The 13,848-nt window shown below is 39.7% G+C and overlaps 1 protein-coding gene across 4 annotated transcripts in view; it reads right to left on the minus strand.

The window, feature by feature from the left end:
- Positions 1 to 13,848, minus strand: part of mocs2 (molybdenum cofactor synthesis 2) — an 84,300-nt gene that overhangs the window by 46,896 nt on the left and 23,556 nt on the right. For 3 of the 4 annotated variants that reach the window (XR_011353476.1, XR_011353475.1, XM_069924334.1), the window contains exon 4: positions 3,273 to 3,419. Coding sequence is in view for 2 of the 4 variants with exons in the window: in XM_069924334.1 (XP_069780435.1) it covers positions 3,293 to 3,419 (127 nt within the window). In the remaining 2 variants the exon portion in view is untranslated. Of the gene's footprint in view, positions 1 to 152; positions 222 to 3,272; positions 3,420 to 13,848 lie in introns of those variants that run through there. The other variant, XM_069924335.1, reaches the window with a different exon arrangement.

The raw sequence follows: 13,848 nt of genomic DNA on the forward strand, positions 1-13,848 counted from the left end.
TAATCTAATATACTTATTTTAGCAATTCACTCAGTTGATAACTTTAAAGTTTCGACCTGAGTACTGAAAGCCATCAGAAATACTCCAAAGTAAAGAACCAAGGAACAAACAGGAAAATATATTTCACTTTCAAGACCAAGGCACATTGAACAAGCATACCTTAACAGCTTTTCCATAATTAGGCTTTCTGCACTTGATGGCAGGATCCTCAGGCACTAAAACTTTTGTGGGAAATACATATGTGTCATAATAATTAATGGTGTTCCTTTGCAACTTCAGCAAGCATCTTCTAAAGGATGGGATAGAGAACTCATCCTCTCAAAAAAATGCAGTAAAATTTAAGGTTGTGAACATGAACAAAATAGTCTGGGTCTGATGGAATTGTGCTATTATTAATTTTAGATATATAAAGACTCTGTGGGTGGACATGGAAAGACAAATATACAAACACAGAAACCATAAAAGTCAAAAGTGATTCTCAATTGAAGCTAAAAAGACAATAGTGTTTGCTGGGAGAGGCATCTGTTCAAACAAGCAGGCTTTTGCTTCAATAACCTGAGCAGACAAATTGGAGGGATTGGCTTGTAAACTTTTGTAAGAGAGGAACTTCAAACAGAAGCCAGCAGTGATGTCATGTCATGTGATTACAACAGCAGGAAGGCATCTTTAACATTGCACCAGTTTTATCTGAGGTCAAAAAAATCCAGTAGACTTCAGTGAGAAAGGTACTGTCTGTTGTGGTGCTCACCTTATCATGGGAGATACACAAAATCAGTGGCAATGGAGAAGAGCCACTTCAACCGTCTCTTTGTCAAAAGAGGATAGTTCTACCATGCCTATTTGTAATAAACCCTTGCCTGGGTTTGTGAATTCATTATGTAAATTACAAGTCCATGCAAGAGAGGGGGCTTTGTCAAAAATCATTCGTATGAAGAAATGCATCAGAATGAAGGTGACGCCAAGGCTTCATTATCTTTTCCAATCATTTCCCATTTCATCGCCTTGGGTTTTTTTTTAAAAAAGCGCTCCACAAGTGTGTCAAAAAGTTTATATGGAATGAGAAAGTGGCTAGAATCTCCATGGAAAAGTTGACATGGGACTACAACTTCAGGGGTTTAAAATTACCCAATTTAAAAAGTATTATTGGGCTTCTCAGCTGAGGTTTATCACCGCACACTTTGAGGGAGGGGGCCACCTCATGGGCACAAATTTGACTACACTTGGTAGGCGAAGAGATAGCCAAAAAAAAAAAATATATATATATATATATATATATATAAATGGGATACCAAATTACTCTCAAAGAAAACGACAGCCCCATCCTAAAGCATGTACTCCAGACATGGAAGAGTAAAATAAAGCATTGGATGGAAGGTGGGGATATCCCCCAAAATGCCCTTGACCCAGAATAAGTTAATACCCTTGACTCTGGGTAATAAAATCCTTGACACCTGGGGCTAGAAAGGGATCAGGTGTATCGAGGATTGTTACAAAAAGGGGAAGCTAATGTAATTTGTGCAGTTGAAGAACAAATATGATTTGTGTAATAGAACATTCTTCTGCTATCTGCAAATAAGATCTTTCTTAAGGGAAAAATTAGGACCATCTATGACCCTACCTAGATAACATGGAGATTCTAATTCAACAGGGTGCAAATTTATCTCTAAGATGTATTACATATTCCAAAGTGGGGTCAGGTGCAAAACATAAAAAGTACTGGAGAAACTTAGCAGGTCCCTCAGCATCCATTGGGAGAAAGGCAATTAATGCTTTGGGTCTGACTAAGGGCTCCGGGCTGAAATACAGTTCAAGGGAGAAATGGGAGTTGGACTTTGCATAACAATCAATGAAGAGTGGTAGCAAACCCTGTGTCTGGAGAGTGTGAATGGAATCATCAACACCAGATACAGGTTGGTGCAGGACAATTTCTTGCATTAATTGTACCTCACACCACAAAAATTACACAAATCAAAGAGGGAAATTTCAGAGATGTGGTGCGGAGGTGGGAATTTTTGTCCATTCCAACTGGTAATGTACGGACCCTTCTGGGAAGACCTGGCAGACATTCTAGAAAAAAATTACAAAAATGGATTTTCCATAGGATCTGGAGTTGTACCTTCTGGGGGATATTGGAGATGGACAGTTTAGACTGACCAAATACCAAATTTTGTTTATAAAAAAAAATCGCCTGGCTGGCAGCCAGGAAGTGTATAGCAGTTTTGTGGAAGTCTGAGTCCCAACTAGATAACACACAATGTGGAAATGTAGAGTTGCATTCCCCTGGAGAAAAATCACATATAACTCAAAGAAGAAGCATGACACATTCACTGGAATATGGCAACCTTACCTGAGATATATCGGCCCTCAGATAGATTAGTTTCCCAGCCACACCCCCCCACCCCCCCACCAAAACAGAGATACCATAACAATCTGTCCCCAGTAGGAAAAGGAGTGTGTTATGACACAGGCCACATGTTATTTTATTTTTCTTTGCAGTTGTTCTGGGTTTTATTTTTGAGTCCTTTTTTTCACATTTTAATCTTTGTTTCTGAGTCATTTTCATTGCTAGGTTTTTTTCTTTTTTTCTGTTTAAGTTTTTGTTGGGGTCAATGGCCCCATTGATGTCTATATTAACATGAACTACTTGACTGCATGTTAAATTGTATGTGGGAGGAGTGGGGAGGGGGAGAGGATAAAGTACAGACTCTGTTCATACACAGGAATGTTGAAAAGATTGAATAATTTGTTGAGCTTTGTGAGTCTATGAAAATTATAAATAAAATATTCCAAAAAATGCACAAAAACTGCTGTAGAAATTCAACAGGTCACGCAAGGAAGAAAGGTAATCAATATTTCAGCCCGGAGCCCTTAGTCAGACCCAAAGCATTAATTCCCTTTCTCCCAATGGATGCTGAGGGACTTGCTGAGTTTCTCCAGTACTTTTTGTTTTGCATTTTTGCATTTTCTTAATTACTTCTGTTGCATCAAATACCTTTTAGCAATAAAATAACAAAATATTCATTATCTACTCTTCTTTGTCTTACAAGCTCATACTCATATTAGTCATATTTGCTTACAGCAAAAACAACACAAAAACAACATGGCTCCATATAACAAAGACGCAAAGTCATGTGGAAACAAACGAAAGGGAAAAATCAAAAGACACGGATCAACTGAATCACGGGACCTGTCCAAAATTAAAGAGTCAATCAGGAATTTTAACATACGCCCTCCTGCACCCGAAATTATATTTGAAGAGAAATTGGAAATACCTGCGTATGTATGCCAGGAGTTAGCCCCCACTGATGGGGGGGATGACAGCAATCTCGTCTCCTGGCTCGAGGAACAAAAGCTGATCTCCCAGGACGATGTATTCTTGACGAACAGCAAGAATGACGTGATCTCTTATGGTACCAAGCCTATGGATGAGGTAAGAAAGCCAAAGCATGCAATTTATCTGTGTTGTTAGTATTAGGAATGTGATTTGATTGATTTTAACTGGATCGTTGAGATTACCCCATTAATAAAGGTTAGCAATGATCTTCAAATGCAATTTCAGGTTTCCTCCCAAAGAAATCAGAGCACTTCAATCTGTTGTGCTGCCCTCAGAAAATATAGTCAATTCTAAATAAAGCTACTTACTAAAATGGTGCATTTCACCAAGACATCCCATCAGTTGGGGGAGTAATCAGACATACAGTAAAATCCCTGTTATCCAGAATTCAAGCAACCGGCAAAAAAATTGCAGAAATAAAGAGGTATAAAATACAAAAGTTTAAAATTGGTTACCCTTACCGGTTAATTCACCAATCATGAAACATGCAATCTCATACAACCATAAATTCACTTATCCAGCAACTACCAATTCCCAAAGATGCCAGATACCAGAGGTTTAAATTTCCATTGCAAAATTAGAGTTTAATATTACTGATGCTTTCCTTATGAAGTTCATGGCAAAAAAAACCTTTTTCGTTAAGCATGTGGGCAATGTTATCAAAATGAATGCAAATTTAGCCTTCTTTAAAAAATATGCACTTTCAACATTTTTAAAAAGTATTGCATGGTAGGATTGCTCAGAAGGTTAGATCACATGAGTTCCAAGGCAAGGTCCCCAATTTGATACAAGATTGACTGGGTGATAGAAGACAAAAGGTGATTATGAGGATTGCTATTTCAGCTGGAGACCTGTGACAAGTGGTATATCAAGGGGATTGATTTTGGGTCAATTAATGTTCATTATTTATATTAATTATCTGGATGAGAATGTTGGTGGCAAGGTTAGTAAGTTTGAGGATTACATTAAAATTAGTAGCATAGTGGACAATGATGAAGTTTATCTAAGATTACAGTGCGATCTTGATCAACTGGGTCAGTGGGCAGAGGAAAGGCAGATAGAGTTCAATTCAAACAATGCAAAGTGTGTATCTGGGCAATTCATTGCAGGAAGGACTTGCACAGTAAATGTCAGGACCCTAAGGATATTATAAAACAGAGAAACCTAGAGGTATAGGTACATAGTTCCTGAAAGGGGCAGTGCAGGTAGACAGTGTGGTGAAGACTATGTTTGGTACACTTTGCTAAGTCATTAAATTCAAGAGCCGAGAAGACATATTAAAACTGTACAAGATACCGCATTTTGAATACTGCATATAGTTCTGGATGTAATAGCCTACTGAAAGGAAGTCATTGAATTGAAATTAGTGCAAAATTATTCACAAGAATATTACCAGGACTGAAGGTCTACAGTTATGAAGAGTAACTGCATAGGCTTGGACATTTTTCCCCCTGGAGCTTTAGAGGTTGAGGGGTGACCTTATAGAAAAATAACTGGGGCATACACAAGGTGAATAATTACCCGTTGTTTTCCCAAAAAAGTCTGAAACTAGAGGGCATAGGATTAAGATGAGGAGAGAAAGATTTAAAAGGGGGCAGAGGGACAATTATTTTCAACAGAGTGGTGGGTATTTGGAACGGGCTGCCAGAAGAAGTGATAGAGGCAGGTACAATTATAACATTTAAAATACATTCAGACAGGTATCTAGATAAGAAAGGTCTAGAGCACACATGTCAAACTCTGGCCCGCGGGCCAAATTTGGCCCGCGATATAATTATATTTGGCCCGCAAGATCATATTAAATATATATTAGAGTTGGCCCGCTGGCCGCCGCGCCAGTATAGCGCATGCACACTGAAGGTGAAAATGAAGACGCCGGAGGTGTGGAGGGATCTCAGAGTCCTGAATCCCGGGGATCGGAGCGCTGCACTCAGCCCGCCCGGCTCCCAGACACACAGACGCGACTGGAGTTGGGGACCATCCTCGCTGGGTCTGCGCTTCAGTGGCGACGCCAGACCGAACGTCTCGTTGGCGATGCCTTCCCCCTCGCTCCGTGCGCGGCGGACCCTGCTTCCCGCTCCTTTTGTTGGAGACGAGCCCGGCGCCGTGAGATCGCAGTTTAATCCCTCTCCAACCATGGGAGGGGGGTGGGAGCAACGCGCTCTTCTCAGCCAATTCCTCCACCGCCCCGGACGCCGGCGTTTCAACGGGGGGTTCGGGTGCCTTCGTCAGGCGACCGACCTGTTGGTCCAAAACAAGGGGAGAGCATACAAACTCCACACAGACAGCACCTGAACTCGGGTGAACATGGAGCTGCGACCCCACATTCCACATCAGGACTGTGTGTAAGATTGGGAGCAGTGAGAAGGAAGCTTATTTTGTTCCTGTGATTTAAGCCTTTCTTGGGGTGGAGGGGGGGTCCTTCTCTGACCACTTGCCTAACAATTAACCTAATCAGATGTAGAGTTACCACAATACAACAGTTCTCAACCTTTTTCTTTCCACTCGCGTCCCTGTGCCATTGGTGCTCTGTGATTAGTAAGGGATTGCTTAAGGTGGTCTGTGGGTGGAAAGAAAAAGTTTGAAGACCACTGCTTTAATCATCCCTCATTGACTCGTCATGTGCACGGTTTCAGACGCTAAAGGAAATGGGCCAATGACAATGAAAGAGTCTATCCAAAACTATTATTAAACATTTATTTTAATAAGAAAAAGTTTAACATTACATATGTTGAAAGATGAGAAAACATGCAGATGTTGTTGAAAATTTTCAATAAATATTTAGTTCAGCCCTCGACTTAGTCCAAGTTTTTAATTTTGGCCCTCCGTGAATTTGAGTTTGACACCCCTGGCCTAGAGGGAGGAGGCGAAACACAGGCTAATGGGAGCCAGCCTACATGGGCAACTTGGTTAGCATGGCCTGTTTCCATGCTGTATGACTCCATTTCAAAAAATAACTCTCCTTATCAAAGATGGTTTGCACAATGTAACATGCTCACTAAAAAAAATGAATGTATAGCAATGATTTTATTTTAAACATAATGGTGAAGCTCATCATTTCAATTTTTGTCAGGCTACAATATCCACACTCCCAGTTGTAGCAACTGCTAAAATTGATACACAAAAAACATTCAATAATATTTTAAAAAATTATAAAGATCATGGGAATCATTTTAAAATATCAATCAATAATAAACAATGAAAATAGACATTTAAAAATGAAACGGTTAAAAATATATGCATGATCTTCTACCTATTCTCTTTCAAAACCATTCCTCTCCATTTAATTTTTTTTAAATTTAGACATACATCATGGTAACAGGCCCTTTTGACCAACAATCTCATGCCGTCCAATTACACCCAACTGACCTACACCCACAGTACATTTTAACAGTGGGAGGAAACCAGAGGCACCCGGAGGAAACTCATGCAAATATTTAAGATAATGACCCAATCTGTTCAGAGCACAAATTCATCAGTGAAAGTAGAAGGGAAATGCCACTAGCCTGGATTCCATGAGGAATTCAATGGAGGAGTGAAATATGGAAAAACCCAGCTCAGAGAGGCCAAAATGATCAGGGCTTCCAAATTTTCATGGGATCCTAAATATGGAGCACTCACTTGGAGAGGTGCTTGCATTTCAACTTAAAAATACCAGGCTTCCCAATAAGTTTCAGGGCAATATATCCAAAATTGATCAGGACTTGACATTCTTCAGGTTTTCCAGTGGGAAAGCATAAAGTACAGGCAAATAAACAAGAATGTCTGCAGATGCTGAGGTTAAGTGTAGTACACAAACATGCTAGAGAAACTCAGAAGGTTCTGCAGCATCCATAAGAAATAAAGGGTAACCAAAGTTTTGGGCCTTGATAATCAGCCCAGGCCCAAAAGGTCAGTTATCCTTGGATGCAACATGAAATGCAGAGTTAATCCAGCAGTTTTGTGTTTTGCACCTAATGTACAGGGAAGTGTTTTTCCCATGTCTACAAATATGACTACATTACAAGATGAGAAGAAACAAATGCAAAATTCATAACTTCAAGCATTAGAGACAACAAAACAAAGACTTTCTTCACCGCAAAGCCCAAGACAGAAGGACCAAGCAATATATTAAAAAAAAGAACTGAATCAATTGGACTAAAAAGAAAAATTGAAGATTATGGTAAATGTATTGCTTAATTTCTTTCAAGGAAGACAACAGAAGTAAAATGTTTTCTTAAGCAGGGGTGGACATACAATGGTAGTTTAGAATAAAATCAGAATTAGAACAAAGAGCCAAACTGTCATTTCTCGATAATAGCTTCATGTATTGAACTAATCCGAGGATTCTGCTCATATCACACAACAGGTAATGATATGAGCAGAATCGTCATATGCAACAAGCTCAGGTGCAACAAAGTGAAAGATTTATCAGGACACTGCTTCCCTCAATTTTGTGCTGGTACTGAAGTATTTAAAATACAGATTTATTCTCAAAAATATTTGCTTACGGTGACAAAAATCAAGTTATAGCCAGCAGTCTAAATGCAGACAAATAGAAATGTTCGTTAACTTAAAACATAAATATCTAGTGAAGATTACGCCAAATCTGCAATTGACTCACAGCACTTGTAATTTTAAGCACATTGATGACTTGTAGAAAACATTTCTTAATCTCATATTCCGTCTAGGCACTGTCCAACTGGATGGCATTAACGTCGCCTTCTCCCATTTCCATTCGACCACTCCACTGTCTCCCTCTCTTCCCTATCCCTCTGTCTCCTTTCCTCCGCTCTTCACTCTTTTCCCTCTCCATTCACTGAGCTATCCCCTCCTCCTATCACTTATTAGTATTTGCTCATATCCTCCCACCCATGTCCATCTCTTACCTGTGGGTCTGTGGTCCTCCACCTATCCCACCCACCAACATTTTTCTTCAGCCACCTGCCTTTTTGCTCAACCTTGATGACAGGCTCAGGCCCAAAACCTTCACTATTTATCTTCATTTTTACTACATAAAGAACGATTCTTCACTTGCTAAGTCTCTCCAGCATTTTGTGTAAACTCCCAATGTCTTTAGTGAATAATAATAGCCCAAATAAAAAGCAAATTGCTTAGAATAGGAGAAATATGAATGGCTTATTTGAACAAGGACATATTTAATAACCTAAATCTAAAAGCCAGGTAGCTTAGATATACCCATATAAAGCATTAGTTTTGTTTCAAAGTTCTAAGTTCAGGTTTATTTCCACAGTATATACATGACATCACATACAACCCTGAGATACTTTTCCTACAGGTGTAAGGTAAAAACATCATGAGATGGGACCGGAGAAGGAGTCACCCAGTACTAAGGAGTAACAGAATGCAGATGTGACCTTGTACACTCAAGATAAGCTTTGCACTAACAAGAATGATGTGCAGCAGACTAACAGAGAAGGATAGCAACAGTTTATTCATTGGACAATGTCATGGTATGATCATTTACTAAGTACGTATCCCGAGGTATAAAAAAAACACCACTTGCTGATAACGGCAGAATGCGCCTTCTCCAACTAACACTGTTAGTTGCAAGTGTTACAATCCGGTAATAAAGAACAAAGAACCTTGATTTCGACTCAGTCTGGTGTCTGACTCACTCATTCATGAACAAAGCAGACCTAACACAGGCCAGGCAAAATTTCTACTTAATGGTCATGCAAAATACTGAACTCAAGAAAAAATATGTCCACAAAAGAGAGAAATGTAAACAAAGAAAGAAATGCAAACAAACTGACAGTGCAATACAGAAAATTAAATATTCAAAAATAAAGAATGTGCAAAGTAAGAGAGTCCTTAAATGAGCTTCTGATTGGGTTTGTTATTTTCGAGTCTGATGGTGGATGGGTAGCCACTGTTCCTGAATCTGGTGGTACAAGTCTTGTGGCACCTATACCTCTTTCCTAATGGCAGCAGTGAGAACAGAGCATGACCTGGGTGGCGCGGATTCCTGAGGATTGCTGCTGCTCTCCAACAGCACTGTTCCTTGTAGATGTTCTTGATGATGGGGAGAGTTTTTCCTGTGATGTACTGGACTATGTTCACTTCCTTTTAAAGGGCTTTCCTCTTGGAGGTATTGGTGCCCCCATACCAGGCTGTGATGCAGCTGGTCAGCACACTTTCAACTGCACATCTGTTGAAGTTTCCAAAATTTTCAATGTCATACCAATCCTCCACAAACTCCTGAGAAAGTGGCGTCACTGACATGTTTTCTTCATGTTAACATTCATGCGGTGGGTCCAAAAAAGGTCCTCAGAGATAGTGACTCCCAGGAATTAAAATTTGCAAACCCTCTATACCACCACTTATGTTGATCGCTGGACTGCACACCTCTGATTTTCCCCTCCTGAAGTCCAAATTCAGCTACTTGGTTTTGGTGACATGGAGTCCAATAATGTTGTTAGTACAGCATTACGCGAAGTTTTCAATTTCCTTCCTGTATGCCGACTCATTGTCACCTTTTGTACAACACACTAACATGGAATCGTTAGCAAATTTGTAGATGGTGTCATTGTCGTACTGAACCACACAGTCATACGTTAAAAGTGAGAGGAAAAGAGTGCTCCAGTACTGATGGAAACTGTGGAGTAGATGTTCTTACCGATCCGCACTAATTGTGGTCTGGAGGTGAAAAAATCCAGGATCCAATTACACAGTGGGGTATTGAGGCCCGGGTCTTGGAGTTTGCTGATCAGTTTTGAAGAGAAAATTATGTTGGAGGCTGAACTATAGTGAATAAAGAGCATCCTGATGTATGCATCTTTGCTGTCCAGGTGTTTCAAGGCTTTGTTTAGAGCCAGTGAGATGGCACCTGACAAAGCCTTGTTACTGAGGTAGGCAAACTGGAATGGATCCATGTCACCATTTAAACAGGAGCAGATATACTTCAACACCACCCTCTTAAAACACTTCATCACTGAGATGCGAATGCCACTAGTCAGTAGTCATTTAAGCCAGTTACCATACTTTTCTTGGGCTCACGTGCGATTGAGACCTGTTTGAAACAGATGGGTACCACATGTTGTCAGTGAGATGTTGAAGATATCCATCAATATCCAGCAAGTTGGTCAGCACAGGTTTTCAGTACATGGCCAGGTACTCCATCCAGACCGGATGCTTTCCTTGGATTCATTCTCCTTCAGGCAACCCGCACAGCATTCTCTGATATTGACAACAGAGGTTCATTAGGAGACAAGCAGTGGCTCTTCCTTATTCTGGTAGTCAAATCCACGTAGAAGGCATTGAGTTCATCTGGGAGTGAAGCTTTGTTGTCTCCTACCGCTCTGGATTTGGCTTTGTAGTCGATTATGTCATTAAGCCCCTGCCACAGCTGTTATGTGTCTTTTGTGGTTTCCAATCACATCTGAAATCTCCACTTCACCTGAGAGAAAGGTATCCATAATTTGTACATTCCCCCTGCATAGTGTTCAGGATCTCTGGACAAAGGCCCGTGATCTAGCTTTCAGCAGGTTCTGGACTTCATTGTACATCCAGGCCTTCTGGTTAGGGAAAACCCTGAATGATTTGTTGGGGACACACTTGTCCTCAGATGTTTTGATAAACTCCGTAACAACCCTGATGTAATCATTCAGATCTTCAGACAAGTTCTTGAATATTGTCCAATCCACTGACTCGAGGTAGTCCTGTAACCATTTTTCAGCCTCTCGGGTCTCTTGATCTCTGGAGAATCTATTTTTGGCTCTGTCTGTACAAAAGCAGAAGGAGCACAACGTGATCCAACTTGCCAAACTGCAGTCTCGGGAAAGAATGGTAGACCTTCATTAATTTGGTGTAGCAGTGATCAACTGTGCCTGTACCTCTGGTAGAGCAGGTCAAATACTGGTGGTAATTGGGAAGGGTTTTCTTGAGATAAGCTTGGTTAAAGTCACCAACTATGACTTGTAGTTGTGTCAGGGAGGGCCACATTCACAGCTCCACAAGTTTGCAATTGGCATCAGGAGGGATAGAAACTCCAGTGAGAATCACTGATGAGAATTCGCGGACAGACAGAAGGATCTATATTTCATCAAGATTTGCTCTAAGGCAGTAGAGCAGGTGGTGGACATGACCCCAATGTCTGTGCACCAGCCAGTATTAACTAAAAAGCACATACCGCCCCTTCTCTCTGCCAGATTTCAAGTTCCAATCCATTTCTGAGAATATGAAACCCTGTGTTCGGATCGCAGCATGCAGTGTGTTCTCTGTTATCCAGATCCCAGTACAGCACCCAACTGAAGTGTTTCAATTGGAGCACAGCTTCGAATTCAGGGCTCCACACTTCAGGCAAAACATGGAGGTTTCAAAGAGGGTACAGAAGAGATTTATTAAAATGGATCCAGGCATCAAGGATTAAGATTACGTGATTAAACTAAGATGCTGGTGCTGAGCTCCTTGTAGAAGGGAATGCTCAGAGAAAATTTGATAAAGGTGTTTAAAATTATCTGAGTTTAGGTGCAGGAAATAAACAAAATCAAATGTTTCAAATGGCATAAGTATTGATAACCAGCAAAAACTAAGAGTACCTGCCAAAAGATCAGAGCAATATGAGGAAAAACTATCATGTAAAGCGTGGTTAGTACTTTAAATTCTCTGCTTCACTAACTACTTCTAAAGGAAAATAGGTAAATACTTAAAATGGGTTACAAGTAAAGAATGGTAAAGAGGATGAAATGAATGATTGTAATGAATCAGTGTTAATATTAATCCTTAGTTTAATGTTAAAATATATTTCATCATCTTGATATGGTTTAATAAGTTAGTTTTGGAAGATTACAGGGGCACAAAGACAGTAATTAGCATTTTAAAGACACATGGTTCTTTGCAGCTGGTAGCTGGCTTCAGCATCAACATTTGCATTAAAACACTATTTTGACCACAGAAACCAGTTTGAAAGTTGAAGAGTCTGGTGTTGCATTGTAAGGAGAAGAGATGAAAGATTTTTATGATGGTTCTTGAAGTAAATAGGACAATGGATTGTTAGTTTGGGTATACAAGAAGCCATTTTATTAGTAAATTCCAGACAGTCCAGAACCAGGAGAGAACCATCAAACAAAGTTAATTGCTTTGATTCTGCAAATAGGTGGACTTGGATGCTTTTAGCACATCAGAGTGAAAAGACATTATGAATTTCAAAGACAGAAATTATGTTACATACCATGTAACATGAGAGATTTGCCATAAATATATTATTGAAATAGGAGACAAAGAATTCAGTTGAAGAAAATCTGCCATTCTGTTAAGATGCAGAACTGACCAGCAGCAATATTTCCTACAAAGGAAGAAAAAGATGCCCATGTTACACCTGGAAAAGGAGAACACAGAATAAGTGGCTTTGAAATAAGTAAGCTCACTTCTGACTATCTCTTTAAGATAAAGAGGGCAGTTTCAACATTTGTAACCCAGACTACAAAAGTCTTCATTCAAGAGAAGAAAAAACTTGTGTGAAGAAAATCTCTGAAAGACAAATCATCAAAAGAATTGTGAGTTAAAGAGGCCTGAAGATATGATGTTTAAAAGTTCTTTATAATTATTTCTGAACTGAAAATTTAAGACCTTCAAGTAAGACCAAAATGATGCTGAAATTTAAAATGGACTTTTCAAAGTTTGGGACTTTAAGATGCGCGCACGCATGCACGCACGTTTAAATTTAGAGATAAGTATGAAATGTCATGTCATTATAGTTTTGTGGTGTCCTGACACACAAGATGGTGTCCGAATGCAACAATCCTGCAAGGGCCATGCAGACGAAATCAGCTTTCTACACGAGCTGCTGGCCATACGGCTGGAAATAGCGAGCACTGGCCAGCACATAGAAAAGCCTATCCACAACCGGCAAGCCAGTGATGTCATTTCCACCAGAAGCAGCATAACCACCAAGCCCGCTGGGCCTGTATAAGTCAGGGCGAACTATCAATAAATTTAGTATCAACTGTACTCACACCATCAGTGTCTTGCTTTCACACTCTGCTGTAGCGCACATTACAGTTTAATAAAAAATTGAATTTACCATTGTCTGGTGAATTTTTGCCATTGCTGTTCCTTTGTTAGTGCTAACAAAATTGAGAGGGCTGTTAGTTCGTAACATGGCTCTTTAAAAGAGCTGGGACAATTCAACATCCTCTTTCTACATCACGTTGTGCTCTGATCCCACAAACTTCCATATATACTGTTTCACTGACATACAAAGATATCCTAATGTATCTCACAATAATAATAATCTGTAAAAAAAAAAAAGAGATTCAAGGTCTAGTAGGATGCAATCAGTAGAATCAATAGGCATAGTGTGCTTCGAGTTTCAAAAATAATTCAATGACTTTCCCCACCAAAGATTGCTGAATAAAAGTGGGGTAACATAACAGAAAAAAGTCCAGTTTTGACAAATTAATAGAAAATCAGAAATAAATGGGTATTTTTAAGTTGGTAAGTTATAACAAGCTTCAAGGTTACTTTTATTGACACATGAGAGTACATTAAAAATGTAACCTATTGTACATGAT

Source organism: Narcine bancroftii, chromosome 3 (assembly GCF_036971445.1).
Source record: "Narcine bancroftii isolate sNarBan1 chromosome 3, sNarBan1.hap1, whole genome shotgun sequence".
Lineage (NCBI taxonomy): Eukaryota > Metazoa > Chordata > Chondrichthyes > Torpediniformes > Narcinidae > Narcine > Narcine bancroftii.